Source organism: Suncus etruscus, chromosome 4 (assembly GCF_024139225.1).
Source record: "Suncus etruscus isolate mSunEtr1 chromosome 4, mSunEtr1.pri.cur, whole genome shotgun sequence".
Taxonomy (NCBI): Eukaryota; Metazoa; Chordata; class Mammalia; order Eulipotyphla; family Soricidae; genus Suncus; species Suncus etruscus.
This window is the reverse complement of record NC_064851.1, coordinates 16,742,661-16,769,339: the sequence shown is the minus strand read 5'-3', so window position 1 is coordinate 16,769,339 and position 26,679 is coordinate 16,742,661. Positions and strand designations below refer to the sequence as shown.

Here is a 26,679-nt window from a genome sequence, read left to right as displayed (position 1 = left end):
CTCCCACCCTGGAATACCTTGGGCTTTGTCTTCTCTGGCAGGGAGTGGAGTGGGAGCTTGACTTTCCTTCCCTAAAGTGGGGACAGAGGGATGGGGCAGTTTGGGTTGCATGGCCAGGAACAAGCAGTGATTGTTGTCACTCTGACCTGTCACAGGAGATCAGCCAATCCTAACTGAGCGTAGATCACGGGTGAGAATAGCCCCTGCAAGTCTAGGAAACAACATGAATGCCCCAGAAATTGTGATGGCTTGCTTCGGTCTCATTACGCTGCCATTTGTTCTGGATCTTTTGAGATCCAATTGAGGCTGGCTTTCTGCCAACTAAAGGGGCTCCTTTGCCCTTCGCCCCAGGGCCTCTGTGCCAAAGCCTACCCCTTTTGCTCCCTGCCTGTAGCTGCTGCTTCTCCCAGGCCAGAGCCTGGCCAGGACTCCTACACACTTGTCATGAATATTCAGGGCACGTAGTGGGGAGCTTGGCGGGAGCTTGGCAGAGATGGTGCACATTGGGGGGGTGATGGGACTGGCACACACCCTGAGGCTCCATGCTGAGCCAGGGGGTGTGGTGCAGGGGCCCAAGGAGTCCATCAATCACTCTGGGCTGCCAGAGTCTCTGAGAGGTGGGGCCGAGAGGGGAGAGTCTGGCTTCCCACCTCTTCTGTGCTCCATTTGCAATTTGCAGCACAGACCTGGGGCTAGCATGCCAAGTGTCCCAGACTGGATCTTGGCTTCTTTCTTTAAGTGCCAACAGCACTGATTTCTCTGCATGAGGTTGGGATTCACTGGTAGTCAACCAAAAAGAGACAAACAAGAATGATTAGCCCTTTAGCTTGCTCAGGACTACACTCCACTCTTCCTTTGACTTATTTACTTGTATTTTGTTTGTTTGTGTTAATTTGTGGGGTTTAGGGCCACACCTGCCAGTGCTCAGGGCTTACTTGTGACTGTACAAGGATGACTCCTGGTAGGGCTCAAGGTAGCCTATGTTGGCTAGGAGTTGAACCCAGGTCAGCGGCATACAAAACAAGTGCTCTATCCATTATAGTATTGCTCCAGTCCCTACTTGTTTGTTTTAGACCCAGGGTACTGAGAATTGAAATGCAGGGTACTCAGTGTATGAGATTATAACTCATTCCCTTTTGGCTTAGGGCACACCCAGCAGGGCCCAGGAGTAACTCCTGGCTCTGCCCTGAGGAATTATTCTTGATAGTGCTTGTGGGAGGGACCACATAGGGGCTATATAAGACACCAGGGATTAGCCAGGGATTGAATTGGGATCAGCTGTGTGTACAAGTGCCCTGCCTGATAGACTATCCTTTGGCTTGCTATTTTTCATTTGTTTGTTTGTTTTGATGTTTGGAGGGAGGGGTGTCTTCACCTGGTAATTCTCAGGAATTACTTTCGGCTCTGCACTCAGGAATTATTTCTGATAGTGCGTGGGGGAGGGGGACATAGGTGAGCACCCTTCCCACATAACTTGATTGTGTGTGTGTGTGTGTGTGTGTGTGTGTGTGTGTGTGTGTTTAGTCCCATGCAATAGGGTGTTGGTGGAGGGACTTTTCTGGTGATATTCTGCCACCTGGACCAGATGGTCCTATACACAGACCCAAGGATCAAATGCTACTTACTGTCTGTGATGCTGGGGATCACCCCAACAGTGCTCAGGAATCATCTCAGCAACACTCAGCTGTACTTCGAGGAGCTGGTATGATGTGGGAATAGAACCAGGTCAGGGAGAGTGCTAACCTCAGTGATACTGTCCCAGAACCCCCAATTATTAATGTGTGTGTGTGTGTGTGTGTGTAGTTTTTCTTTTTTTAGTTTCCCAGTGTGTGTGTGTGTGTGTGTGTGTGTGTAGTTTTTCTTTTTCTAGTTTCCCAGCCTTACTCAGGGCTCATTCCTGGCTCTAGTTCAGGAGTTAGGGGGACCATATTGGTAGTGGGGAATGAGCATGGGTCTATTCCTAGCAAGGCAGATTCCCTACTCACTGACTCCAGCTCCTAAATCCTTGCTTTATGTTTTTATTTCCCCTCTCATCCCTGATCTCTGCTTCTCTCTAATTCTACCATTCCGCAAAGATTCTCATGGAAATGTATTCTTAGGTCCTTGAATAATTGTATGTGTTCTTGCGAATTGCGCATGTGTGGTATGTTGGTGTGGTTTACATTTACAGAGTCTTGGATTTCTATGTGTGTTTTGCTTATTTTTGTTTTGCTTTGCCATGCCAAGGATCGAACTCAGGCCTTCACATATGCAAGGCAAGTTTTCCACCGCAGAACCCCTCCCTGCTCCTTGTCCCTCCTTTCCACATCACTCTCTTGACTTCTGGTTTTATTACTCTACCACTTAGATATTACTTCTATCATCCTTTCCTAATGCATTTCCCTAATTATGGGCAAATGTTTATCTATTTGTAAGTTATGAAGTCTTCTTTTTATTTAAGTTGTACATTAAGTTAAGATATCTAGTCTTTGTTCTCGTTTTCCTTTCTTAATTTAAAGGTTATTTTTTAGTTTTGGGGCCACATCTGGAGGTGCTCAGGGGCTACTCCTAGCTCTGAGTGCAGAAATCACTCCTGGCAGGCGTGGGGAACCATATAGGATGCTGGGGTTCGAACTTGGGTTGGCTGCATGCAAGCGCCTACCTGCTGTGCTGTCACTCTGGCTCCCAGTTGCTTTTTTTTTTTAATGTGAGGCACTAATTTACAATATTATTATTATTATTATTATTATTATTTGGTTTTTGGGTCACACCCGGTAGCGCACAGGGGTTACTCCTGGCTCTCTGTTCAGAAATCGTTCCTGGTAGGCTTTGGGGACCATATGGGATGCCAGGATTCGAACCATCATCCTTCTGCATGCAAGGCAAATGCGCTACCTCCATGCTATCTCTCTGGCCCCTACAATATTATTGATAGGGATTCACAAATGTTTTCCCTATCCCCAGAGTATCCCTTTCCTCAACCTACCTTCTTCCCTCTTCTGGGTATTAAATCCTGATTGAGTTAAAGGTCCTCTTTTTTATTTTTTTTGGAATCACACCTGGCTGTGCTCAGGGATTATTCCTGTTGGTAATTGAGGTATTATATGCTGGTGCCAGGATGGGACCTGATCGACTGAGTGCAAGGCAACATTCTACCTGCTATATTTATTTAGCCCGTGCAAGAAATTCTTTTCCATTCTGGTTCATGAGGGCTTTTATCAGAATTACCTGTGTTCTGTTCCCTTTGTAAGTTTCATCAGTTTATTTTGTTTTGTTTTGGTTTGGTTTGGGGGGGGCATGCCAAGCTCTATTCAGGGCTTACTCTTTACTCTGCACTCGGGGCTAACTCCTGGCTGGCTTAGGGAGCCATATGAGGTGCCAGAGATAAAACTCACATCCATTGCATGCAAGATAGGCACCCTACCCATTGGACTATCCAGATTGAATACTGTGACACTACCAGGTGGTATTTTATAAGGAGTGATTATCCCCAGAGGCTTCCTAGAAGAAGGGACTTCTGCTTTTAAGCAATTTGAAGTAGTGATTCAGTGTATTTGTATATCATCTCAATTTCATTTTTGTTTTGTTTTATTTTATTTTGGGGTCATTTGGTGGTGCTCAGGGGTAACTCCTGGCTCTATGCTCAGAAATCGCTCCTGGCAGGCTCAAGGAACCATATGGAATGCCAGGATTTGAACCACCATCCCTCTGCATGCAAGGCTAATGCCCTACCTCTCAATTTCATTTTGGGAGTACACTCCCAGTGGTGGGTGCTCAGGGCCTACAATTAATTGGCTCTGCTCAGGAGGACTCCTGGCAGTGCTCAAGGGATCATATATAGTGCCAATAATTCAAACCAGGGTCAATCAGAGATAAGACAAGTACTTTAACCTTGTACTTTCTCTCTAATCCCCCAAATTATTTTTCTACTGATAGGATTAGCTTTAGAAATATTTGGAAGATGGGCCCGGAGATGGGCGTTTGCCTTGCAAACAGCCGATCCAGGACCAAAGGTGGTTGGTTCGAATCCCGGTGTCCCATTTGGTCCCCCATGCCTGCCAGGAGCTATTTCTGAGCACACAGCCAGGAGTAACCCCTGAGCACCACCAGGTGTGACCCAAAAACCAAAAACCAAGAAAAAAAAGAAATATTTGAAAGTTAAAATAAAAAAGTTGCAAATTCTAGCACAGTTCAATGCTGTAAGATGCTGTGACGGTCATTTTCCTGCCTCCTACCCTTCTCTCCCCACTTAGGAGCTGACTTTTTTCAGAGAACCAAGTAGAGAGGCTGGAGCAATGGCACAATGGTAGGGCATTTGCCTTTTATGCGGCTGACCCAGGATGGACCTTGGTTTGATTCCCTGGCGTCCTACATGGTCCCCAAGCCAGGAGAGATTTCTGAGCGCATAGCTAAGAGTAATCCCTGAGTGTCACGGGATGTGGTCCACTCCTCCCCACCAAATAAAGAACCAAGCAGATAGGGAAGGGGCGAAGGAACACTGGGGCATGTAATTATATGATGTGTTTGGTGGCCAATGGGTAGTTTCTATATGGGATCCCATGGAGGAGGCTCTCACATCTTGCCACTAGAACTATATATAGTCACATTTGTCATTTTCTTTTTTGATAGAGAGGGTGGGGCACTCGTAGACATGATCTGGGGTTGTATGTGATGTAAGAATCAATTCCAGGGCTTCAGTGAGGCAAGACATGTGTGACAAGTTGTATGTGGCAACTTGTACATGTACAACAGAATCTCTGGCTTCAGCCTGCAGCGTTTTGGGAAAGATGTCTCTCCCAAACAGCAGTCATTGGCCCTGGGAATCACTCCTGGCAATATAGCAACTATAGCAGTCCTGGAAAGGCCACCAGGTGGTCCGGAGTCTTTATGGTGCTGGGAATTGAATAGGCCACTGCCTGCCAGGCCTTTACTTTGGCCCATTGGTTTGTAACTAAAAAAAGAGTTTGTTTTGTTTGGGGGGCCACAGTACTCGGGTCATATGGTGCCAGGGATTGAGCGTAGTGCTCTGGCATTTGCACAGTCAGTTGAGCTGCTTCCAGCCCAGCAAGCCTTTTTGTGGTGGACGTTTCTTATCTCTGAGGACGCTGGATACTGTCTCCAGGTACAATGTTGTGCATTACTGCTGTTAACCACAAGTGGAAGAAACGTTTTCATCTTGGGGTTGGTGGAAATAATGGGTTCCAAGCGAATCGCTTGTCATTTAAAATTCCTCATCTTCCAGTAACATTTATACACACGGGGTTAGTACATTTCTCAGCAGCCAAAGGGATCATTTGGACTTTCCTGCACAAAAGTTGCCTTTTGATCCCGACAGATGACCACAATTTAAAAACATTCTTTTTTTTTTTTTTTTTTTTTTTTTTTTTTTTTGTGGTTTTTGGGTCACACCCGGCAGTGCTCAGGGGTTATTCCTGGCTCCAGGCTCAGAAATTGCTCCTGGCAGGCACGGGAGGACCATATATGGGACGCCGGGATTCGAACCGATGACCTCCTGCATGAGAGGCAAACGCCTTACCTCCATGCTATCTCTCCGGCCCCTAAAAACATTCTTATACCATTTATACATACTCATTTTAGGCAATTTGGAAAATTTAAAAAATAAAAAAGAAGAGAAAATAATCATTCACAGTCCTACTGCTCAGAGAAAACCCACAACTACATTTTTTTGGGTGTATTTCCTTTCAGTATTTTTTTTATAAATAGCATGTTAAAAATTGTATTTATTATTTTTGGAAGCCTCCCCAGTGGGACTCAAGGGGCCCAGGGTCATTCTGGGCTATATTTGGCCCTCAAGTATTGGCCTGAAGATTGTTCTGGCCTGTGGTATGGGTGGCCATCAGAAGCCACACTTTGGCTACATACTCATGGGGACCATGAGGTGCTGGAATTCAACTCAGGGCCTTATGTAAGCCAGAGATGTGGCTTAGAGCATGTATCTCACTTGAGAGAGGCCTTGGGTTTGATCCCTGGCACTGCCGTAAATTAACACAAAAAGTACCTTAATAGAAGAAAAGTTGGGAAATGCAGAGAAGATGATGAAAACAAGACAATTTGTAATGTCACACTACCTGGAAATGTCATCAGGCGAGCTCATCACTTCCTGGATGGCTTTCCCACCATTTTCCTCTCTTATACATGATCAACACTGGGAGAGAACATAAGAAGTAAAGAGTTTCTGTTGTGTATGTAGGGCATAGAAGATCAAAAATCTCAAGACTGTTCTTTAGAACGTGCTTCTGCAGGGCAGGCATGAGAATCTGCGGCAGGGAGCCCCGAGGAATTGTGTTTTTAGGAAATGAAGTTGGTCTGTGTCTAAGAGACTGTGTACAGGCCAGCTTCTGGGATGTGGCAACGAAGGGCCTTAGAGCTCTGATTTCATGAAACAAATGCAACTGTGTGAGCTGCCAAATTCCCCAATGGGGCATTGGGGTGCAGCCGGAGGAGACCACTGCGGTTTTGAGTCCCAGCACCCACCTCTGTATGTAACAGGTACTCTATAAATCCTACTGGAATAACAAATAAGTAAGCAGTGACTCTGCAGTTGGGACCCATATGTCTTTTTTCTTTGTTTCTAGGATTGGAACATCTGTTAACATCAGCTAACGGCTGATCTGTGCCAGCCTGCCACCTCCCACCAAACCAACCAAACCTCTAGAGAGAAAGGAAAACTTAGAGTAAACCATGATTTCGCCATTCTTAATTCTGGCCTTTGGGACCTACCTTACCAACGCCATAGTGCCAGGTAAGATTGGGGGCACATGTGGAGGAATGAGGAAACCTGTGAAGGTAGTAACTGCTCCAGGCCACTAAAACAGGCAAAGTATTGAAATACAAAGAACAGTTTTCAAAGCAGGAATCCTAGCTCTGTTCTTATAGATGCTAATTGTTGCCAATATTGGTCTTTTCCTTCTATGTACATACAATCTTAGTTTGTAATTTTGGACCACATGTGGCTCTACTCAGACTTCTAGGTCTGCCTTCGGATCACTCCCAGTTAGGCTTGGGGACCATGTGGTGTGCTAGGGATTGAACCCAGGTCAGCTGCATGCAGGACAAATAGCCTCCATCCTGTTCTTTACTTGAGGTTTCCGTTTCTATCTCTAATAATCTGAAATGTGGATCATTTTACAGATTACTCCAGATTTTGATAAGCTTCATCTGTTGGTTTTGTCTGCTAAATTCCTGTGGTTTTTAATTCCTGCTGTGAATTCATCTTTCTTTGTATTTTGGTTTTTGGGCCACACTGGGTGGTGCTTGGGAGATAGGTTATTCCCAGCTCAGTGGGTGCTGCTGGACATGTGTCTCAGCCCTTTGAGCATCTCTCCCACCCCCGCCCTTGCTTTTGTGGGGGGTGGAGAAAGGAGCACCCCCAATTATGCTCAGGGCTTCTTTTTTTTTTTTTTTTTTTTTGGTTTTTGGGCCATACCCGGTAGTGCTCAGGGGTTACTCCTGGCTGTGCGCTCAGAAATAGCTCCTGGCAGGCACGGGGGGGGCCATATGGGACACCGGGACTCGAACCAACTACCTTTGGTCCTGGATCGGCTGCTTGCAAGGCAAACACCGCTGTGCTATCTCTCCGGGCCCTGCTCAGGGCTTCTGACTGTTCAGGGATTACTGCTGGAGCACTGGGAGACCATATGAGATGCTACATTGCTACGGACGGAACCCAATTTGACTGCATGCAAGGCAAGCATACTGCCTGCTGTACTATCACTGTGGTCTCAATACATTCTTTTTTGTTTGCTTGTTTTTGGATCATGCCCAATGGTGCTCTGCACTCAGAAATTACTCCTGGAGAGACCGGAGAGATAGCACAGAGGTAGGGCATTTGCCTTGCATGCGGCCGACCCAGGATGGATCCGGGTTCGATTCCCAGCATCTCATATGGTCCCCAGAGCCTGCCAGGAGTGATTTCTGAGTACAGAGCCAGAAGTAACTCCTGAGTGATGCTGGGTATGGCCCAAAAAATGAGGGGGGGGGGAGGGAGGGAGGGAGGGAGGAAGGAAGGAAGGAAGGAGGGAGGGAGGGAGGGAGGGAGGGAGGGAGGGAGGGAGGGAGGGAGGGAGGAAGGAAGGAAGGAAGGAAGGAAGGAAGGAAGGAAGGAAGGAAGGAAGGAAGGAAGGAAGGAAGGAAGGAAGGAAGGAAGGAAGGAAGGAAGGAAGGAAGGAAGGAAGGAAGGAAGGAAGGTGATGCTCAGGGTTTACTCCTGGCTCTGCACTTAGAAGTGCCTGGCAGGCTCAGGGGACCATATGGATGCCAGGGATCAAACCCAGGTTTGTCCCGGGTCCACTGCATGCAAGGCAAATGTTTACTGCTGTGCTGTGGCTCTGGTTCCACCATCTTGATTTCTGATGGGAGAGGTGAGTTAGGCTCCTGTCCTTCAGGGAGAGAAATGATAGCCATCTGCTCGGAAGAAAAAAGGGTTTTCAAGCTGGAGGTGGGATTATGGGAGTTGCTATATCGTTCTCCTTATCTAATAGCCCCCTAATGGCCTGTAAGGAGGCTGCCAGCATCTGCCGGAAGGAAAGGGAGGTTAGGGGCTGACCTGTTCACAGCTGGTTCTTGGCACAGCTGTGGTTTAATTGAGGGCTGTCTGCAGTGCAGCCGTCCCCTCTCCCCCGGGGAAGGAGGGATAGATGGACACACAGGAACATGGGGTAGGGTCACAGAGAAAGCCAAGAACATTCCTAGTTTCACTCTTGTCTCAGGTTTCAGGACCCAGTGGTGCTCTCTATCGGTCACCCGGGCAGGGACAAGCTCCAACTCATGCTTCCGCTTGAATCAGGATTTCTTTGCTACGATCACAGTTGCTAAGTCAGGTCCTGTTGAGCCCACTTGACTGAGTGAAGCCCAAAACAGAGTTTATTATTGATGACAGGATGGATACATCTGGGTACTTTTGCGTCTGAAAGTGGCTTGTCTCTTGAATAGGTTAAACATTACCCTACTAAATGTGCGAGCACAATTCCTTTGACTCTCTGCCAGGAAGTCTCTGTAGGGTACAAGGGGAGCATAGGAATGGGCTTTGGAGTCACCTTAGCGCTGCTGGTGCTGGACTGCCTTGGGCACAGTACTTTGGAACTCTAATAAACCTTGGTTCCTTCCCTTTGTGCATTGATCAAACACCAGAGATTTGTTGGTTGAGTTGGACTGGCATTCTGCCCACAAGCCACACTCATGGGGGCAGTCTGAGGCACCACTGCTGGTGTGTCCCCCACTCTCCCTCCCCTCAGTGATGCCAAGAAGGGATCTCTGGGGGAACCAGAGAGATAACACTGGGGGCAAGGTGCTTGCCTTGTACATAGTCAACCCAGATTTATTTCCCTCGCCCTACATACCGTATTTTCCAGCATATAAGACGACTTTTGAAATAAAAAAAAAAGTCAACCGAAAATCGGGGGTCGTCTTATACGCCGAGTATATCCCGAAAAATGTTTCAATATACCGCTAAATGAAAATTGTCTGAATATTGCCACAAAATGAATTTTCCAACTCGATCCTGCACCAATCACTGCCAGGCTGCTCAAACCGCCTCTCTAACTCAGCCAATCCAAGCAGGTTTTTTATGCGTGCAAATTAGACAATGTTCTGTACCAAATCTACACTGTAAAAAGCCTGCTCAGATTGGCCAGAGTCAGAGAGGAAGTCTATGACCCTTTGCTTGTCGTGATTGGCTCACTGTGGTACATACAGTGGCAGCACAGGAACGATCTGTCTGATAACAGTGAATATAGGCCTAAACCTATGTTTTAACTGCAAAATTAGGGGGTCGTCTTATACGCCAGCAAATACAGTATATGGTCCCCGAGTCCCACCAGGAATGACCCCTGAGTGCAGAATTAGGAGTGGGTCCTCAGCCTAGTTGTGAGAGGCCCAAACCCAAAGGGGGCGGGGGCTACAGAGTGATAGCACAGCGGTAGAGCTTTTGACTGGCACATAGCCAACACAGGATGGATCCTGGTTTGAATCCCGGCATCCATATGGTTCCCCGAGCCTGCCAGGAGCTATTTCTGAGCGCTGCTGGGTGTGACACAAAAACAAAACAAAAAATAGGGGGGTATTTGACAAATCTAAAGTTGGGAAGTTGCCCCTACCTGCTGCCTAACAACAACCTTCTGCTTCATCCAGAGAAAGAGAAAGACCCCAAATACTGGAGAGACCAGGCTCAGCAGACCTTGAAAAATGCTCTCAGGCTTCAAGAGCTCAATACCAACGTGGCTAAGAATGTCATCATGTTCCTGGGAGATGGTGATGCAATGGGGCACTGAGGGAGGGGTTGGGGAGAACTTGTTGGAGGTGATGAGGCTAGCGACTTGGGGTGGGGGCTCACTTCAGGAGAAGGGAAGTGGTGGGAAGGGAGAGACTCACATTCTGGTGACACTGCTCAGTCTGTCCTGGCCCTGGTGCTGGGAAGCGCTGCTGGAGGAAGAAAGGGAGAGAGGCAGGGGCCCCAGAAACTAAGGCCACCCTTCACCCCCTACCACAGGGATGGGTGTCTCCACGGTGACGGCCGCCCGCATCCTTAAGGGCCAGCTCCACCACAACCTAGGCGAGGAGACCCGGCTGGAGATGGACAAGTTCCCCTATGTGGCGCTCTCCAAGGTGACTATGGCTGGAGTATTTGGTGACAATGGAAAAGACGGGGCGTGGCAGGCCCTGGGAAGTGAGGGTCTTCCCCAGGTTTTATTTTGAGGTGTCTGGCTTGGTATGAAGCAACTGGATGGAAGTTTAATAGACTCAGCGGGAAGCCAGCCCCTCACATGCTGCAATATCATACCGAGAGGTCCCTGGAGCTCCTCTAGAGTCTCTGACCCTTTCCCCACATACCTGACTTGAGGGGAGGGAATCCCCATGCACTTAAAATGCTTCATGGGGGCTAGAGTGATAGCGCAGTAGTAGGGCGTTTGTCTTGTATGCGGCTGACCCAGGACGGACCTCGGTTTGATCCCTGGCATCCCATATGGTCCCCCAAGCAAGGAGTGATTTTTGAAAGCAGAGCGAGGAGTAACCCCTGAACATCACGGGATGTGCCCCCCACAGATAAAAATAAATAAATAAAATGCTCCATGACTGAGTTCTATCCTGGCCTGGACACACTGGGTAGCACCTGAGCCTCTCTCCAGACATGTCCCATATTCAAATATGATTTCAGGGCTCAAGCTTGAGTGCTGGGTGGCAGCTGTCATCACAGGAGGATGCTGGGCTCTGCAGTAACCATTTCCCAGACACTGGGTTGAGCAGGGAATGCTGGTTTCAGATCCCCACTAGAAGTGTGACTGGTCAAGGGAGTTACATAGCAGGAAGTGGGTACTGAGCCCTCACTCCCACCTTTCCCATCCCACTTCCCACTCGGCCCACTTCCATCACTTCCCCTGTCCTGCTCCATTGCCCTCCACCCCCACCCACTCTTGCCTGTAGCTCCCTTAGCCACTGGCCCAGGCCCCACTCCTGCCATACCCATTGCAAAGTCCCATTCTGTCAGGGCCATCTGGATGCAAGAAGTTGGGGCAGGAAGTGGGCTCTCTTGGGTGTTCCTTTGGATTTGAGGGTTCTGAGATCAGCAGGGGATGGGAGGTGGTGGGGCTCTGCCTTCCTGAGGCCCGGGTCTTGCCAAGAATGGTCAGCCACTGCTTGACCCTGTTCGTACCCACAGACGTACAACACCAATGCCCAGGTCCCTGACAGCGCAGGCACCGCCACCGCCTACCTGTGTGGGGTAAAAGCCAACGAGGGCACCGTGGGGGTGAGTGCCGCCACTCAGCGTTCCCAGTGCAACACCACACAGGGCAACGAGGTCACCTCCATCCTGCGCTGGGCCAAGGATGCAGGTAAGTGAGGGGCAGGACACAGCCCAATGCTGGTGCCTCAGTCTTAGCAGCTGCTCCATGGGGCAGAGGGTAAAGAAATTGCTTTGATATGTGTGTTGGGCTCCCTACTGGAAAGGGGAAGGTTTGGGGAATCTTCACCGGGTTCTGGTCTTGGCCCATTTTCCTGAGTCTACTCCTTGGACCATAAACGGGGGTATGAAAATGGCAGGTTTGGTGTAAGGAAGGTGAAGGATGGATTCCAGAGAAGTTTAGGTCAAGTTCCCATTCACAGGACTGGGGAGGGACCCAGAAGTAATGCACTTGACCCCCAGGTGTGAGGCTCTTGGTTCAATTCCTGCCACTGTCCAAAGCAAAACAGCTCTCCCCAGAACTATCCTTTTGCCTTCTTCCTTAAATCAGAAGACCTGGGCCATACAAATACACCTGGGAACTTGGGGTGAAGGTGTGAGTCTGAACTGAGTGACAGAAATGGCTGCACCTGATACCCAAAGGAGGGCACCCTATCTTCATGCAAGACATGAGCCGGAGTGGGGGGTCTGCATGGGCATGGCTCTGCTTTGTTTATTTTGTTTGGGACCAGATCCAATGCTGCTCAGGACTCACTCTCCTGGCTCTGCACTCAGGGATCATTCTTGACAGTGCTCAGGGAACCCTATGGGATACCAGAAATTAGACCTGAGTCAGTCACATGCAAGCACCCTCTCCTTGGTACTATTTCTCTAGACCCTACAAGGTTCTTGATGGAAAGGAGACCCCAGTGCTTACAGCCCAAAGTAATGGGAAGCCCCAGACCATCAACAGAGCTGCCAAGAGGCCAGGCTTTGTCTAGGAGTAGGAGGGGAACCATAGCTTGTGCACCCAAGCCCTTTATGACATCCCCCAAACTCCCCTCACTCAGGGAAATCTGTAGGTGTTGTGACCACCACACGAGTCAACCATGCTACACCCAGTGCCTCGTACGCCCACTCTGCCGACCGAGACTGGTACTCAGACAACGAGATGCCCCCCGAGGCACTGACCCAGGGCTGCAAGGACATCGCCTACCAATTGATGCACAACATCAGAGATATCGAGGTAAGCTGATGGCGGCGCTGGGACTGGCCGCTCGCCACATACTGGGGGGCCTTCCAGCTTGTGAGGGGATTTGCAGTAGGCTCTAGAGGGATCAACCCCCAGGGTGGCAGCCACCACACCCCCAGAATCAGGCGCCCAGGGATTATTCTATAAACTGGAGCCTGGTGGTTGACACTGGGGTGGGGTGGAGGTTAGTTGTCATCTGATATTACCTGCCCAACGCTATCCCATCAGCCCTTACTCAGCAGGCCCAGAGGAAAGCTGATCTAACACTCATTTGAAAACTTAGGGTGCAAATCCTTACCCTGCTGTGTGGCCTTAGGTCTGTGATGTCACCTTTCTTTTGATAAGCCCACTGTGAAGTATCTCATAAACTTTTTGCAAGATATAAGCAGAATTCTATTTACCCTGTCTAGCACAGACCTGGGCCCCCCTGGGGAGCTCAGGAAATTGGCGGCGTTTATGTCCACTCCTAATCCCAAATTCTGCAGGCAGGCACTGAGGACCTGTGCATTTCTGCTCTTTTCCTTACTAACAAGCAGGCCTGAAGGGCCTAGAATGAGGGTTCACTGAGGCTTGGAGAAAGCCATTTGGATCCAGCTACTCCTCAGTTGTTTTTTGTTCTCACCAAGACTTCTCGTCGTCTCCAATACACTCTTCATCTTGGAGGAATTTTGACCAGCCCATGAGTGCCTTCCACCAAGCAACAGATCCAGTATTCCCTTTTAGGACAAAGAGCCCACTTGCTTGTTCCCTCCCAAATAAGTCAGGAGTCAGTTGCTGCTGCCTCTCCCTGGGCCTCAGTTTCCCCACCTGTGCAACAAGAACAATGAATCCCCCCTTCACTCCCAGGCCCCTGGAGGCCGAGATGAGGTCATGGGTGTGAGAACATTTGCTGTACAAGCACAGGGTGTAATTATGGGACTACTCCTCCAAGAGGCTTGGCAGGCACAGCATGAGAGAACGGGGGACGGGAACTTAGGGGGGGGGAGTACAAGGAAAAGGGAGACATCTCAAGCAGCAGGAGAAAAGGTTGTTGGGTCTTCAGGGCCATGGAGGGTTGAGCTGCCTCTTCTTAACCATTTCTCACCTATCTATCCTATATCCAACCACCACCCCCCAAACTCCCCAGTCATCCATCCATGCATGAAACAGCAATCTTGGTGTCCCGCCTTGAAAATAAATATCTTCTACTAAAAAAAAAAATTTTTTTTAAAGAAAGAAAGACACAAACCCAAACCCCAAAGCCAAACAGCAAGTCTGTTATTTAGGGTTTAATGAGCCCATGTGAAGTCCCTGTTGGGGCTGGAAATGATGAGGCTTAGGCAAGAAGATTGGGGGCTTCACATTCCACTCTGAAATGCCAAGGGGTCAGGTTCTATGGGAACAATGTGGGGGGGACAGTGGCCAGTGACCCACAGTCTCCTTCTCCAAGCTGCCCCACCCTGGGGGGACCTGCCTTTGGAAACTTTTTGATCTCCTGCTCAGTTGGGAGCATGGATGGCTCTCTACATGACAATAGCTACCCACAACAGGTCTGGGAGTGAGCTCTCTCTTAGAAAGGGCTACTGAGGCCTCTGTCAAAAAGCAGGAGCAGGAGTTGGGGCCAGAAAGATAGCATAGTGGTAGGGCATTTGCCTTGCATGCTGAAGGATGGTGGTTCGAATCTCAGCATCCCATATGGTCCCCCGAACCTGCCGGGGGTGATTTCTGAGCATAGAGCCAGGAGTAGCCCCTGAGCATTGCCAGGTGTGACCCCTCAAAAAAAGAAGCAGGAGTCACCATTATACCAAAACATGAATTTACTCTTTTTGTTGTTTTGAGGCCACACTCAGTGATGCTCAGGGGTTAGTTACTCCTGGTTCTGAGCTCAGAAATCACTTCTGGTTTTCTCGGAGAATATTAGGGGATCCAGGGATCAAACCTGGGTCAACCATGTGCAAGACAATTGCCTTACCCACTATACTCCAGCCCCCAAAATCTGACTTTAAAGCTTTTGACCTCATTGTTTCCCTGTGACCTGGTCTGGCCATTGGACTGCCTCTCCATCTTTGCTTCCAGCCTGGACCCTATCTCCCTTTTTGCCCCATTAGAAGCTGGCTATGAGGAGGGAAGTGGAGTGAAAGACAGAGTAGGGGGCCAGAGAGAGCATGGAGGTAAAGCGTTTGCCGTGCATGCAGAAGGACAGTGGTTTGAGCAATTTCTGAGTGTAGAGCCAGGAGTAAACCCTGAGTGCTGCCGGGTGTGACCCAAATGAAGGAAGGAAGGAAGGGAGGGAGGGAGGGAGGGAGGGAGGGAGGGAGGGAGAGAGGGAGGGAGGGAGGAGGAAGGGAGGGAGGGAGGGAGGGAGGGAGGGAGGGAGGGAGAGAGGGAGGGAGGGAAAGAGAGAGAAAGAAAAGAAAGGAAGGAAAGAGGAAGGAAGAGAAAGAAAGAAAGAAAGAAAGAGAGAAAAAAAGAAAGAAAAAGAGGTAGGAGCCTGCTAAGTTTCAGGTCTCGGTACCATGGACTAAAGCCTGCTATGTCTAGCTCTCCCCAGGTGTCAGCCAGGGGCGGTGGCCTGGGCTGACGCCCGCGGTGACAGGAGGACACCGGTGTGGTGGTCACCGCAGGCGGCGGCTGTTATGTTCTTGGCCCCCATTTTAAAAATAGTCAGGACTTCAAACATGGACTCCCAAGAAAAACAAACAGTCCCGCGTCCGTCTGTCCGCGCACGCCAGCCGCAGGGGGTAAAATTAGCCTGGCTGGGACTACACAGACCAGCGCTGGCCGGCAGCTGGCCTGGCCTCCCAGCTGGGCTGCCCCTAACCTCCCGGCCTCCTGCCGTGGGACAGGGCTTCTTCCACTCCTGCCCCCAGCTCTTCCCATGCAATGGGCTCCTGCTAAGGGGCAGAGAGGCCTTGGGTTCAAATCCTGTTTCTGCCACGTCCTAGCTTCCTCTGTGTGTGGCCTGGGGGAAAGAAATGACCTTTCTGAGTCAGAGAGCTCAAAGGACTGAGACTCAGTTCAGTTCCTGGGACCACATTGTTCCCCAGGCAGATTCTGGGTGGAGGAAGGAAGGGAAGGAGGGAGGGAAAGAGAGAGAATTTACCCTTTTGAGTCCATTTCATTATTTGAACACTGCCACCTTTTTTCTTTTACGTTTCTTTTTTTCTCTCTCTCTCTCTCTCATTTTGGGAGGGGGATTTGGGTCACATCCGGCAGCGCTCAGGGGTTACTCCTGGCTCTACACTCAGAAATCGCTCCTGGCAGGCTCAGGGGACCATATGGGATGCTGGGGTTTGAATCACTGTCTTTCTGCATGCAAAGGCAAACGCCTTACCTCCATGCTATCTCTCTGGCCCCTTCTCTCTTTTTTAATGTAGGTGCCATCATTTACAATGTTGTTTACCGCGCAACCCCCCCAGCCTGCCTGCTGGCCTGACATGCTTTGAAGTTTGCTTACTGTAATTAAATCTCGAGTGTTTGCAATATTGCTATTCTTTGCTTTAGCTTACCCTCCCCCCAATCGGTAAGTGATCTGAAATATACACTGAGCTGAATGAACCCTTGAGTCCCTGGATACCGTCCCTACTTCTGTTTTTGTCTTTAGGGGCCACACCCAGCAGCACTTAAGGCATACAGCTGGCTCTATGCTCAGGCATCACTCCTGGTAGGGCTCGGGATCATGTGTGGTGTGTCAGGGGTCGAACTCAGGTTGACTATATGAAAGATAAGCACCTTAACACTTATACTACCAACATGTGCTAGTAAGAGATGTTATTTTTATCCAGTAGAAGTGATATTTCAGACTCTGAGAGTCCTGGCAGAAAAAGGAAAATATTTAGCACCTACAGTTTGTCATCTAGGAGCCTCAGCTGCAGTCCCATCTTTCCATGCTGGAAAAGTGAAGGCTCGGGCATGTGGCAGAACTGAATCAAGCCAAATCAGCCATTCCTGACCTCCAGAAACCCGGTTTTGGGCTGGGATTCGGGACTGAGAGGAGGCACCTGGCATCTGCATGTCTTGGATCTCTGGAAAATTGGTGACTTTTTCCCTCAGGTGATCATGGGGGGTGGCCGGAAATACATGTTCCCCAAGAATAAAACTGATGTGGAGTATGATATGGATGAAAAGTCCAGAGGCACCAGGCTGGACGGCCTCAACCTCATCGATATCTGGAAGAGCTTCAAACCCAGAAACAAGGTAGTGGGTTGTAGGGGCTAGTGGGTGCTGCAGGCGGGCAGGCTGGGCGAACCCACTCTCCATTAGTTTTTTTCCTCTGTGAAGTGGGCATTTCAATTCTGGCCTCCATGGGTTTAGATGTTCTGATAGGTGAAAAGCATGGTGTAGATGACCCATCAGTTCTTTCTGTGACCCTGGGCTGGGCATGAGAACTATTAGATAATTGATTGCTTTGACCAAGCCCCAGGCACTGATGGGTGAAGGGCTGGAGTCCCAGGCTTCCTGCAGTAGCTCTGTTCCTTTAAGTGCACGCTGCCCACTGCTGGGCCTGGGCAGCTGGGGTCTGGAAATGACTGTGGTCAGCACTGAGAACAGTGGGGAAACAGCCTGGCAGCCACTTTGATGTCACTCTGGAGTTGGGTTTCTGAGGGTTCCAGGACTGGCCCCCAGGGAGGCCTCGTGGAGTGGAGGCGGGGCCAAGGGAGAGGTGGAGTTGGGAAATGGCCTTGTAGGATGGAGAGTCTTGACAGCACTTTGATCTTCTGAATCAGCATGGCCGGCTTTCTCCCGGCCTCAGTTTCTCTCTTGAGAACATGCCAGAGCCTCATCCTCTGGCTCTGGAGGGTGCTTAGTCTTGTATGATTCCAAGAAGAGCCTCCATCTAGGGTCCCATGACTCTGGCTGGATGTGTATTTAAAGGGACCCCAAGATGCTGTTGGAGGTTGTAGGACTGGGGCGAGTCTCTAGCAGTGGTCCTCTAACTATGGCCCGAGGGCCATATCTTGTATTTGATCCTGTTTTGTTTCTTCATTGCAAAATTAGATATATGCAGTGTGCATAAGAATTCGTTCATAAGTTTTGTTTTTACTATAATCAGACCCTCCAATGGTCTGAGGGACAGTGAACTGGCCCCCTGTTTAAAAAGTTTGAGGATCCCTGCTCTAGGGGATAGTGCAGTGATGTGGGATGGGTGCTTCTGTGCTTTCCCACCTACTTTCCACACAGCCCCAAGGTCTGGAAACCACAAGTGCTTCCCTAAAGATCACAACTTCCAGTGGGTGGGCTGTCCCCTCTCCAGGCTCCAGGGGAGCTGCCCTTCCCTGCTATCCCTCCAAGTTAAAGTTTTCATTTTCTCCTGAGATGCTTCCTATGCTCTCAAAACACACAAGGCCCAGGCCCTTGGGCTCACCTGAACCTCTCACCCACCTGCTGCACCCCGCCTCTCCTTTCTCTACAGTCCCTCCCCCTACTCCAAACTCTGCTCTCTGACCCTCAACCCATCAGCTCTACTTTTCCTTGAGCCCTTTTTTAGGCATCACCTCTACCAGAAAGTCCTCCTTGATCCTGCCTCTGGGGCTCACCACATCCTCCTCCTCCCAACACACACATACCCTCAATTTCAGTTCTCAGAAGTGTTGTGTCTCCAAGCTGGAATTGCTGTTTATTTGTCGTTTCTGAGGGCAAGGATGTTAATTCCTTGGAGAAGGATTGCTAAATGGCTGAGGAAAACAAAAACTCAGAGTCAGAGCAGCTGGGGACAGCCCCAGCTGGTGCTGACCCAGGTCCTCCTCTTCCCCCCAGCACTCTGCCTACGTTTGGAACCGCACCAAGCTCATGACCCTCGATCCCAACTCTGTGGACTACCTCTTGGGTAAGTAAGGCTTGTGGCGGGGGTAAAGGAGAATGTGGCATCCGGGTGGGGCCCCAGGACCCTGGGCTGACTTGTGTGCAGCACAGTCGGGGTCAGTGAGGCCTCTGCATGTCTCCCCACTTATGGACCTTTGCCCTTGGCCCTTGGAATGGTGAGAAAGAAAGGGTTCTGGTTCAGAAACTCCAACCAGAAATCTGCTGGCTCTGCAGGGTAGGTAGCCCTGCTTGGTACAAGGGAAGAGGAAAGTCAGACAGGAATGTGCTCCACAGCATGTCACACAGCCACTCAGAGTGACCCCAGCCAGACTGGTCTTTTCACATGGCCACCATGTTCCAGAGACCTGGTGTATGTAGCTCCTGTGTGACCCAGGTCACGCCAGTCTGGTTGTCTCTGCTGGTCAGGACAAGGTGTCAGGAGTAGGTAAGGAGGCAGAAGGGGCCAGTGTGGACATCTGGGCACTTAAGTCCAGAAAGTGGTAGCAGCGTCTCCTACAAACCTTTCTCAAGGAGCACAGGCCCTGGGCCCTGGGATGTCATTAAAGACAGGGACTCAGATCCTGGTATAGGAGGATCCCAACAAAGACACACACATCACACAGACACCACAAATATGCATATATAGACACTATACACATGTACTCATGCACACACACCACGCCTATGTACATACCACCACACATCAACAACACAGAGACACATAATATATACACATGTACACACCATCTTATATCACCACTACATAGACACAACCATACAGTACCACCACACATGCATTGTCACACGCACAACACCACCTCCATGGACCACGTGCTATGACAGTTCTTCTGCTGGATCTGAGAATCCAACTCCACATCCAGTTTCCTCTTCTGTAAAGCAAGAATGATGATTCTTCTGAAATGGAGGTAATGACAATCTATCTGAGGCTTGAGGATTAGATGAGCTTACACAGCTAAGTCTTGCTGCTGTGCGATAACTTATCCCCATGCTTTCAGGGTTTAAGACAAGAGTAAACATTTATTACAAAGTGTAGTTTCTTTGAGTCAGGAATAGGAGTCGGGGGGAGTCCCCCTTAGCTGGATATCTCAGGATTTCGCAATTATCTGAAAGATGTCTTTCCCAGGTCCACTAATATGACTCAGCTCAGAACCCTGTTCTCTCTCTCCCACCCACGCGAGAGTCTCCCATGCTTTCAAGACCCTTGTGTTAATTTTCTGGCCAGCATGGGAGGGGACATGAGAATGTGAACTCACACTATGGGTCCCATCCTGTAGGCAGGTTGGGGTGCATCCCACCACAGACCTGCATGCAGCCTGTGGGAGGAGGACTTTTATGGAACTCTCTTTGACTGCACCTGTTAAGACAGGGCACAAGACATGCAGGTATGGAAGTACCTGGGTTATACATGGTGCCCTGTGACCTGGGCCAAGAGTGCTCCTTTGCCTTATTGCATAAGGGAACAAATGCAGCTCAGTGAATATGAAGGGCATGACCCCAAGATTTCTGCAGCATCACTGCCCATGTCCTTCAAACCCAACCTGGGAGGTATCTGCGCACCATCACTCTGCCCACTAGGGTCGGGGCATTATCCTCTTCTTTCTGCCCATTGTCCTGGATCTGGGATCCTTTGGGAGGAGCGAGGCAGATAGATTTGAACCCCAGAAGTACTTCTCTCTTGTATCTGAGCCCCTGAGCCTCAGTCTCTGCCTCTGCAGTACTGGAGTACTGAAAAACCTCTGACTTGTGTCCTTTTCACCTCCCTGTCCCCAAGTGGGGTGTGGGGAGTCTTGAATTTCCCTACACACCCAATTTCTGAGGCTCCCAATAGTCAGTTGTCTCACCACCCATTATTTTTGGAGGGTGTATAGGGCCATATCCTGCAGTATTAGGGGACTCTTGATTGTGAAAAAGGACATATGGTGCCAGGGATGAACTCCAGATGGCCACATGCGAGGCTCGTGCTCTATTCTCTTTCCCTTCAGGTCTCTTTGAGCCGGGGGATATGCAGTATGAGCTGAACAGGAACAATGTGACTGACCCGTCGCTCTCTGAAATGGTGGAGGTAGCCATCAAGATCCTGAGCAAGAACCCCAGAGGCTTTTTCCTGCTGGTGGAAGGTATGGAGGGGTCCTACCCAAGCTGCAGGCTGTCTCCCTGGGAGTACTTTGCCATCTGGAGAATGGGGGATGGTATAGTTCAACAGATTTACGTGGACAGGAAATGGCATGTCAGGCTTACTGGTTACTAGTCCAGGAAGGCTTCCTGGGAGAAAAGACAAGTTTTCATTGTTTATTATTTGTTTGCTTGGTTGATTATGGTCTTTTGGGACACAACTAGCAGTGTTTAGGACTTACTTCTGACTCTGCAAGGCTCAGGGACACATGCAGTGCTGGGAATCGAACCCAAGGCAAGCAATCCTCCCTGCTGTGCTGACTCTGGCCAGAGGCAACTTTCCTTCTATGAGGGCAGGGCTTGCTCTGGAACTGTGTGCATTCCTTCTTGTATCACTTCTCTAGAAAGACAAATGTCCAGGCTCTGGCTTTCCCACACTGTGGCCAACAATCTTGGGGATTTCTGTGAAGAAATCCTGTGAAATGACTCTGAAGAAGCCAAGATCTGACCTGGGTCCTTCTTGTGCCAATGCTGCCATCCTCTGGCAGTGTGACTTCTTTTCTTTTTTGTTTGTTTTGTTTTGTTTTTCGAGCCACACCCGTTTGATGCTCAGGGGTTACTCCTGGCTAAGCACTCAGAAATTGCCCCTGGCTTGGGGGGACCATATGGGACGCCGAGGGATCGAACCGTGGTCGCCATCTTTCTTTGGCTGGCGCTTGCAAGGCAGACACCTCTAGCGCCACCTCGCCGGTCCCGTGATTTCTTTTCAATTGGACCCCAAATAACCCTCTTTACAGAAAAATGGTTGTTGGCATCCATTGCATTCAAGACATGAAGTCCTGGGAACAGAGCCCAGCAGAAAGAAATGCTGTTTTAATAATGATGACGATTGCACAATAGCTAAGTCTAAACAATAGGAAATGTGAGGAAGTTTCCGGAAACTTCTGGAGTTCTAATAGCCATAGTCTTCCATGGTTCCTGATGCTGCCTCATGGAGAGATGTGTACACACACAGACTTGTATGAATATATACAGAGACATATATACACAGGGGCACACAAACATGCCCAGAGACACTTATTCCTGGGCATATTTGCCCACATCTTCTCACCACATACATATTCAGGGGCCAGAGGCTGCCAGCCTGACTTAGTTGCTTTCTTGCCAAAACCCCAGGATTCCCATTTAAGGTCGGTGGTCTCTGCCTGAGCCATAAATCGACAGTAGTGAGTACCAGCTTTCCTGGTAGCTGTCCTTTTTTATTGCAGGGCCAGGCAAGCTCCCAGGGGAGCAAAGGGAGGACCCACCCCAGGGGAGGGAAGTCAGCCAAACCCAGGCTCAGCACCCTCGGACCTGAAATGTCCCTGTAAGCAGGTCACACAGCTCTTTGCCAGACCTTTAAGGCAATTTCCGAGGCCACAGCCATAGTACAGCAGGTAGGGTGCTTGCTTTGCATGCAGCTGACTGGTTTTTCTTTTTTTGTTTGTTTGTTTGTTTTTGGGCCACACCCGGCATTGCTCAGGGGTTACTCCTGGCTATCTGCTCAGAAATAGCTCCTGGCAGGCACCGGGGGACCATATGGGACACCGGGATTCGAACCAACCACCTTTGATCCTGGATGGGCTGCTTGCAAAGCAAACGCCACTGTGCTATCTCTCCGGGCCCGCAGCTGACTGGTTTTGATTCACAATATTTTATATGGTTCCTTGAGCTCCACCAGCAGTAAATCCCTGAGCAGTGCCAGGTGTAACTCCAAAACCCCCCAAAATAAAAAGAAGCCAATGCCTGGGTGTGAAATGGTGGATTGTGTGTTCCACAATCCCCAGAGAGGGAGCAGAATCCCCATGCCCCCAATCTGTGTAGGACAAGAGGCATAGGGCCAGCAGCAATTCCAACGCAGGAAATAATCCACACACGATTGGGAAGAAATAGCGGGCCAGAAACTCACACCACAAGCTGTTTACCCACAAGCCACCATGTGGCACGAGGAGCCAAGATGGCAGCTTCCCCTCCAGGCTTCCAAAGGAGCCTTTATTGGGAAAAACGAAGCCCACCTCCAAGGGTAGGGGCAAAAGCCAGATGAGGAGGCAATGGGGAAACATCGTTTTAACAGGAAAACCAAAGGAAGAACCAATCGTGAGACATCTAATTAGAAGGCAATATGAGGACCAATCCAAAGGCCTCTACCAACACCTGGGTACACCATGCCCCAGCACATGGCACCTGCATCTCCCATCTTGAAATGTAAACTTTTTTACTTTCATGTTGAGTTGTGTACAGGGCTCTTTTTGCCTTTGGAAAAACCTATGTTCTCTCTCTCTCTGTCTCTGTCTCTCTCTCTGTCTCTCTCTGTCTCTCTCTCTCTCTGTCTCTCTCTCTCTTTCTCTCTCATCCTTTTACTCCTCTTCCTCGGTAACTCCACATAAAATCTTTTTACTTAAAAAAAAAAAGATAGGGGCCAGAACAATAGCACAGCAGGTAGTGTTTGCCTTGCACATGGGTTCAGGCTTAGCGCCTCTGTGCAGGAATTTCAGCTGGCTCTTCACCATGTCTACACTGCTGCCTGAATTGAATGGTTGCAGAAACTGTGTGTTATGGGTCGCTTTGAGGCATGACAGTTCCCTGTCAAAGAGGTAACTCTGGAGGCTCTGGGCTCAAGTCTTGCTCCCAGCTCCATTGTTCAAATTATTTACCTTCATATCTCAAGGAGGCAGAATTGATCATGGGCACCATGAGGGCAAAGCCAAACAGGCCCTCCACGAGGCAGTGGAGATGGACCGGGCTATTGGACTGGCAGGCACCATGACCTCTGTAGATGACACGCTGACCATAGTCACCGCTGACCACTCCCACGTATTCACCTTTGGCGGGTACACCCCTCGTGGCAACTCCATCTTTGGTAAGTGGGCTCTGGGCCCTCCCAACATTGGTATGAGTAGGGTAGGGAGGCAGCAAGGCCAGGGCCTGGTGCTGGTGAGATTCAGTGAGTAGTGGGTAGGGAGGAAAATGTACTACTGGGGTGAGGAGAATACAAGATGAGACACTAGAGTGAGGTGAGTGGGTGGGTGAGGGGCTACCTGAAAGAAGGATGGAATCAAGTATGAGAGATGAATGGATGGATAGATAGAGTAGGTGAAAGAATGAGTGAATGGTGGGTGGATCTGAAGAGAAGATGAATGGACAGATAGGAGTATGGGATCATGAAAAAGGAGATTTGGCTAATTGTGTAGAGGAAGCCTGGGATTGAGACACATGAGTCTAGAAGCAATGCCAACACAGGAAGTAATCCACACCAGGTTAAGGAGAAAAAACAGGTTTAAGAACTTCTACCATGAGTAGCTGCAAGGAGGCAAAAAGGATATATATATATACTGTGGAACCAAAATCAGCTGAAGTCTCTCTGACCTGAGGTCTTTATTGGGATGAGTAGGACCACCCCAATGATGGAGAATAGGTAGGAGCAGGGGGCCAACCCATGGAATAAGCACATGCAAAAAAGAAGAAATCATTCTAATTAGGGTGAAAACTGGTAACACCAACAACTTGGAAACAAGTCAGGCTTTACAGGGGTGCCAAAGGGGTTCCCTCGCTGCTGTACTCCTGGTGCTCCACATGACCCCTCACCCTACACTTCCCTGTGCAGGTCTAGCCCCCATGGTGAGTGACACCGACAAGAAGCCCTTTACATCCATCCTGTATGGCAATGGGCCTGGCTACAAGGTGGTGGGCGGTGAGCGAGAGAACGTCTCCATGGTGGACTATGGTGAGACTCAGACCCAGGGTTGTGGGGGACAAACCAATCCTTGGGATGGGCCAGAAAACTTGGGTCAGAACAGTAGCAGTCAGAACTTCCTTCCTAAAGTGCTCAGAGCTATGACCTGGGCCATATCCCTTTGCTTCAGGAATGTTTGAAGGCTAGTCCAGTATGGTGCGCCCAGATGGTGTCTGGCACATTGCTGACATTCTGTCATAACTACAGAGCTGACATTTCTTTTAACTGAGCCTTCCCATTCTGTTCCTTCTAGTCCATATTGGTGAATGTTTTTTATGTTTGCTTTTTATGGATTTTGGGGTACCACACCCAGCTCTGGGCTCAGGAGTGAGGAGTGCTTGCATGTGACCTCTGCTATCTCTCTGACTCCTTATTTTGTTTCGAGCCATGCCTAGTGTTGCCCAGAGACTACTCTGTACTACAGTGCTTGGGGGAGACACAATGTCAGGGTTCAAATTGGGGCTCCTGTTGGCAATGCATGTGTTCCAGCCCTTTGAGGACTCTTTCCTTACCATGGATGAATAGTCTTTTTTGTGAGGGTGAACATTCTTTTGTCTTCGTTTTGATTTGTGGCCATGTCTGGCGATGCTCAGAGGTTGCTCCTGCCTCTGTGCTCAGGAATCACTCTTGGCAGTGCTTAGCGGACTATATGGGATGCTGGGGACTGAACCCAGTGCAAGGCAAGCACCCTACCCATTGTACTACCAGTCTGGCCCTATGGGTAAATGTTTTTGATATCTATCCCCCAGTGGAGTAGCCAGTGATGGGGAGGAACATGGGGAAGTTGCACTATGTCACCAGCCCTAGTGGGCTCTCACCTCATGTTTCTCCTGCCCCCAGCTCACAACAACTACCAGGCACAATCTGCTGTGCCTCTGCGCCACGAGACCCACGGCGGGGAGGATGTGGCCGTCTTCGCCAAGGGCCCCATGGCACACCTGCTGCATGGCGTCCACGAGCAGAACTACATCCCCCATGTCATGGCGTATGCGGCCTGCATCGGGGCCAACCGTGACCACTGCACCTCGGCTAACTCTGCCGGCAGTCCCGCCACAGGCCCCCTGCTGCTCCTGCTGGCCCTGCTGCCCCTGAGCGTGCTGTTCTGAGGACACAGGGCCCGGGCACCCACCCATGACAGAGAGCCAGTCTCTCCAGCTCAGCCTGCAGCCTGGCAGTCCACACCTCACGGAGGCGGAGGTGGAGGCCACTCTCGCCTCTGCAGCTGCCAAAAAGGGGGGCCCAGGAAACCAAAGTCTGCTACCTGCCTTGCTCCCCTCCGGAACCCTCCAGGGGGGGCCAGACAGAGCCTGGCCTCCAGCCTCCGTTCCGCCCCTTCCCCGCTGCCTCTTTGGCCATCAAGGAGGTTTCTCTTCGGCAGGCAGAAAGTACAGACTGCAAAAATTCTCAAAGCATCTTATTTTTCTAGCAAACATATTTCTCCAGAACCGGAGCCCCTTGGACATCCATGGAACATTCCAGATCTAACTCTCCCTCTCTTCTCTCCTTCCTACTGGAGTTCAGCAGGCCCCTCCATACTCCTGGCTCTGTCCTCAAGTCTGGCCCTACCTGTTGGGGAGACCAAGTGGTTTTTCCAGGGGGCAGGGCTGGCTCACTCATTCCAAAGCACCCAGGACTCCCAGGAAGGGCACTCCTGGCTCTGGCTGGCTGTCCAGCTTTCAGGGTGGCCAGGCTGGGACACACAGCCTGGCAGGACGGATGCTTCCCAGCTCTAAACACGCATGCCAGCTCCTCTCTGAAGCGACTCTCCTGTTTGGAATGGCGTTTCCTCTCTCTGTTTGGTGTTGGTGAAAAGAGAACACAAAACATTCAAATAAAACTCTCCAAATATTTCTGAGGACAGAGCCGAGTCTTTGTGGTCAGTGAGCAAGAGATGGAAATAAGCTCATTTCTCTGGGAAGAGCTGGGATTCAGGGGATGGGCAGGGAGAAAGGGAGTGGAGTGCCATTAGCCTGGGGGCTACTCACTTAGGGGGGGAAACTTAGGGACTTAACTTTGTGCATCTCAGTTTTCTGATATGTGTGATGGGTTGCTTTGGGAATTTAAAGGAGTTGCCTGTGCAGAGGT

The 26,679-nt window shown here is 49.9% G+C and overlaps 1 protein-coding gene across 1 annotated transcript in view; it reads left to right on the top strand.

The window, feature by feature from the left end:
• The window catches only part of ALPL (alkaline phosphatase, biomineralization associated), a 68,881-nt gene extending 42,427 nt beyond the window's left edge, over positions 1-26,454 (top strand). Inside the window, exons 2-13 of the mRNA XM_049772034.1 lie at positions 6,576-6,742; positions 10,129-10,248; positions 10,487-10,602; positions 11,654-11,828; positions 12,727-12,902; positions 16,941-17,084; positions 18,645-18,714; positions 20,693-20,827; positions 23,530-23,721; positions 24,466-24,585; positions 25,435-26,148; positions 26,197-26,454. Of these exons, the coding sequence (XP_049627991.1) occupies positions 6,682-6,742; positions 10,129-10,248; positions 10,487-10,602; positions 11,654-11,828; positions 12,727-12,902; positions 16,941-17,084; positions 18,645-18,714; positions 20,693-20,827; positions 23,530-23,721; positions 24,466-24,585; positions 25,435-25,700 (1,575 nt within the window). The 5' untranslated portion in view covers positions 6,576-6,681 and the 3' untranslated portion in view covers positions 25,701-26,148; positions 26,197-26,454. The remainder of the gene's footprint in view (positions 1-6,575; positions 6,743-10,128; positions 10,249-10,486; positions 10,603-11,653; positions 11,829-12,726; positions 12,903-16,940; positions 17,085-18,644; positions 18,715-20,692; positions 20,828-23,529; positions 23,722-24,465; positions 24,586-25,434; positions 26,149-26,196) is intronic.
• The last annotated feature ends 225 nt before the right edge of the window (positions 26,455-26,679 follow it).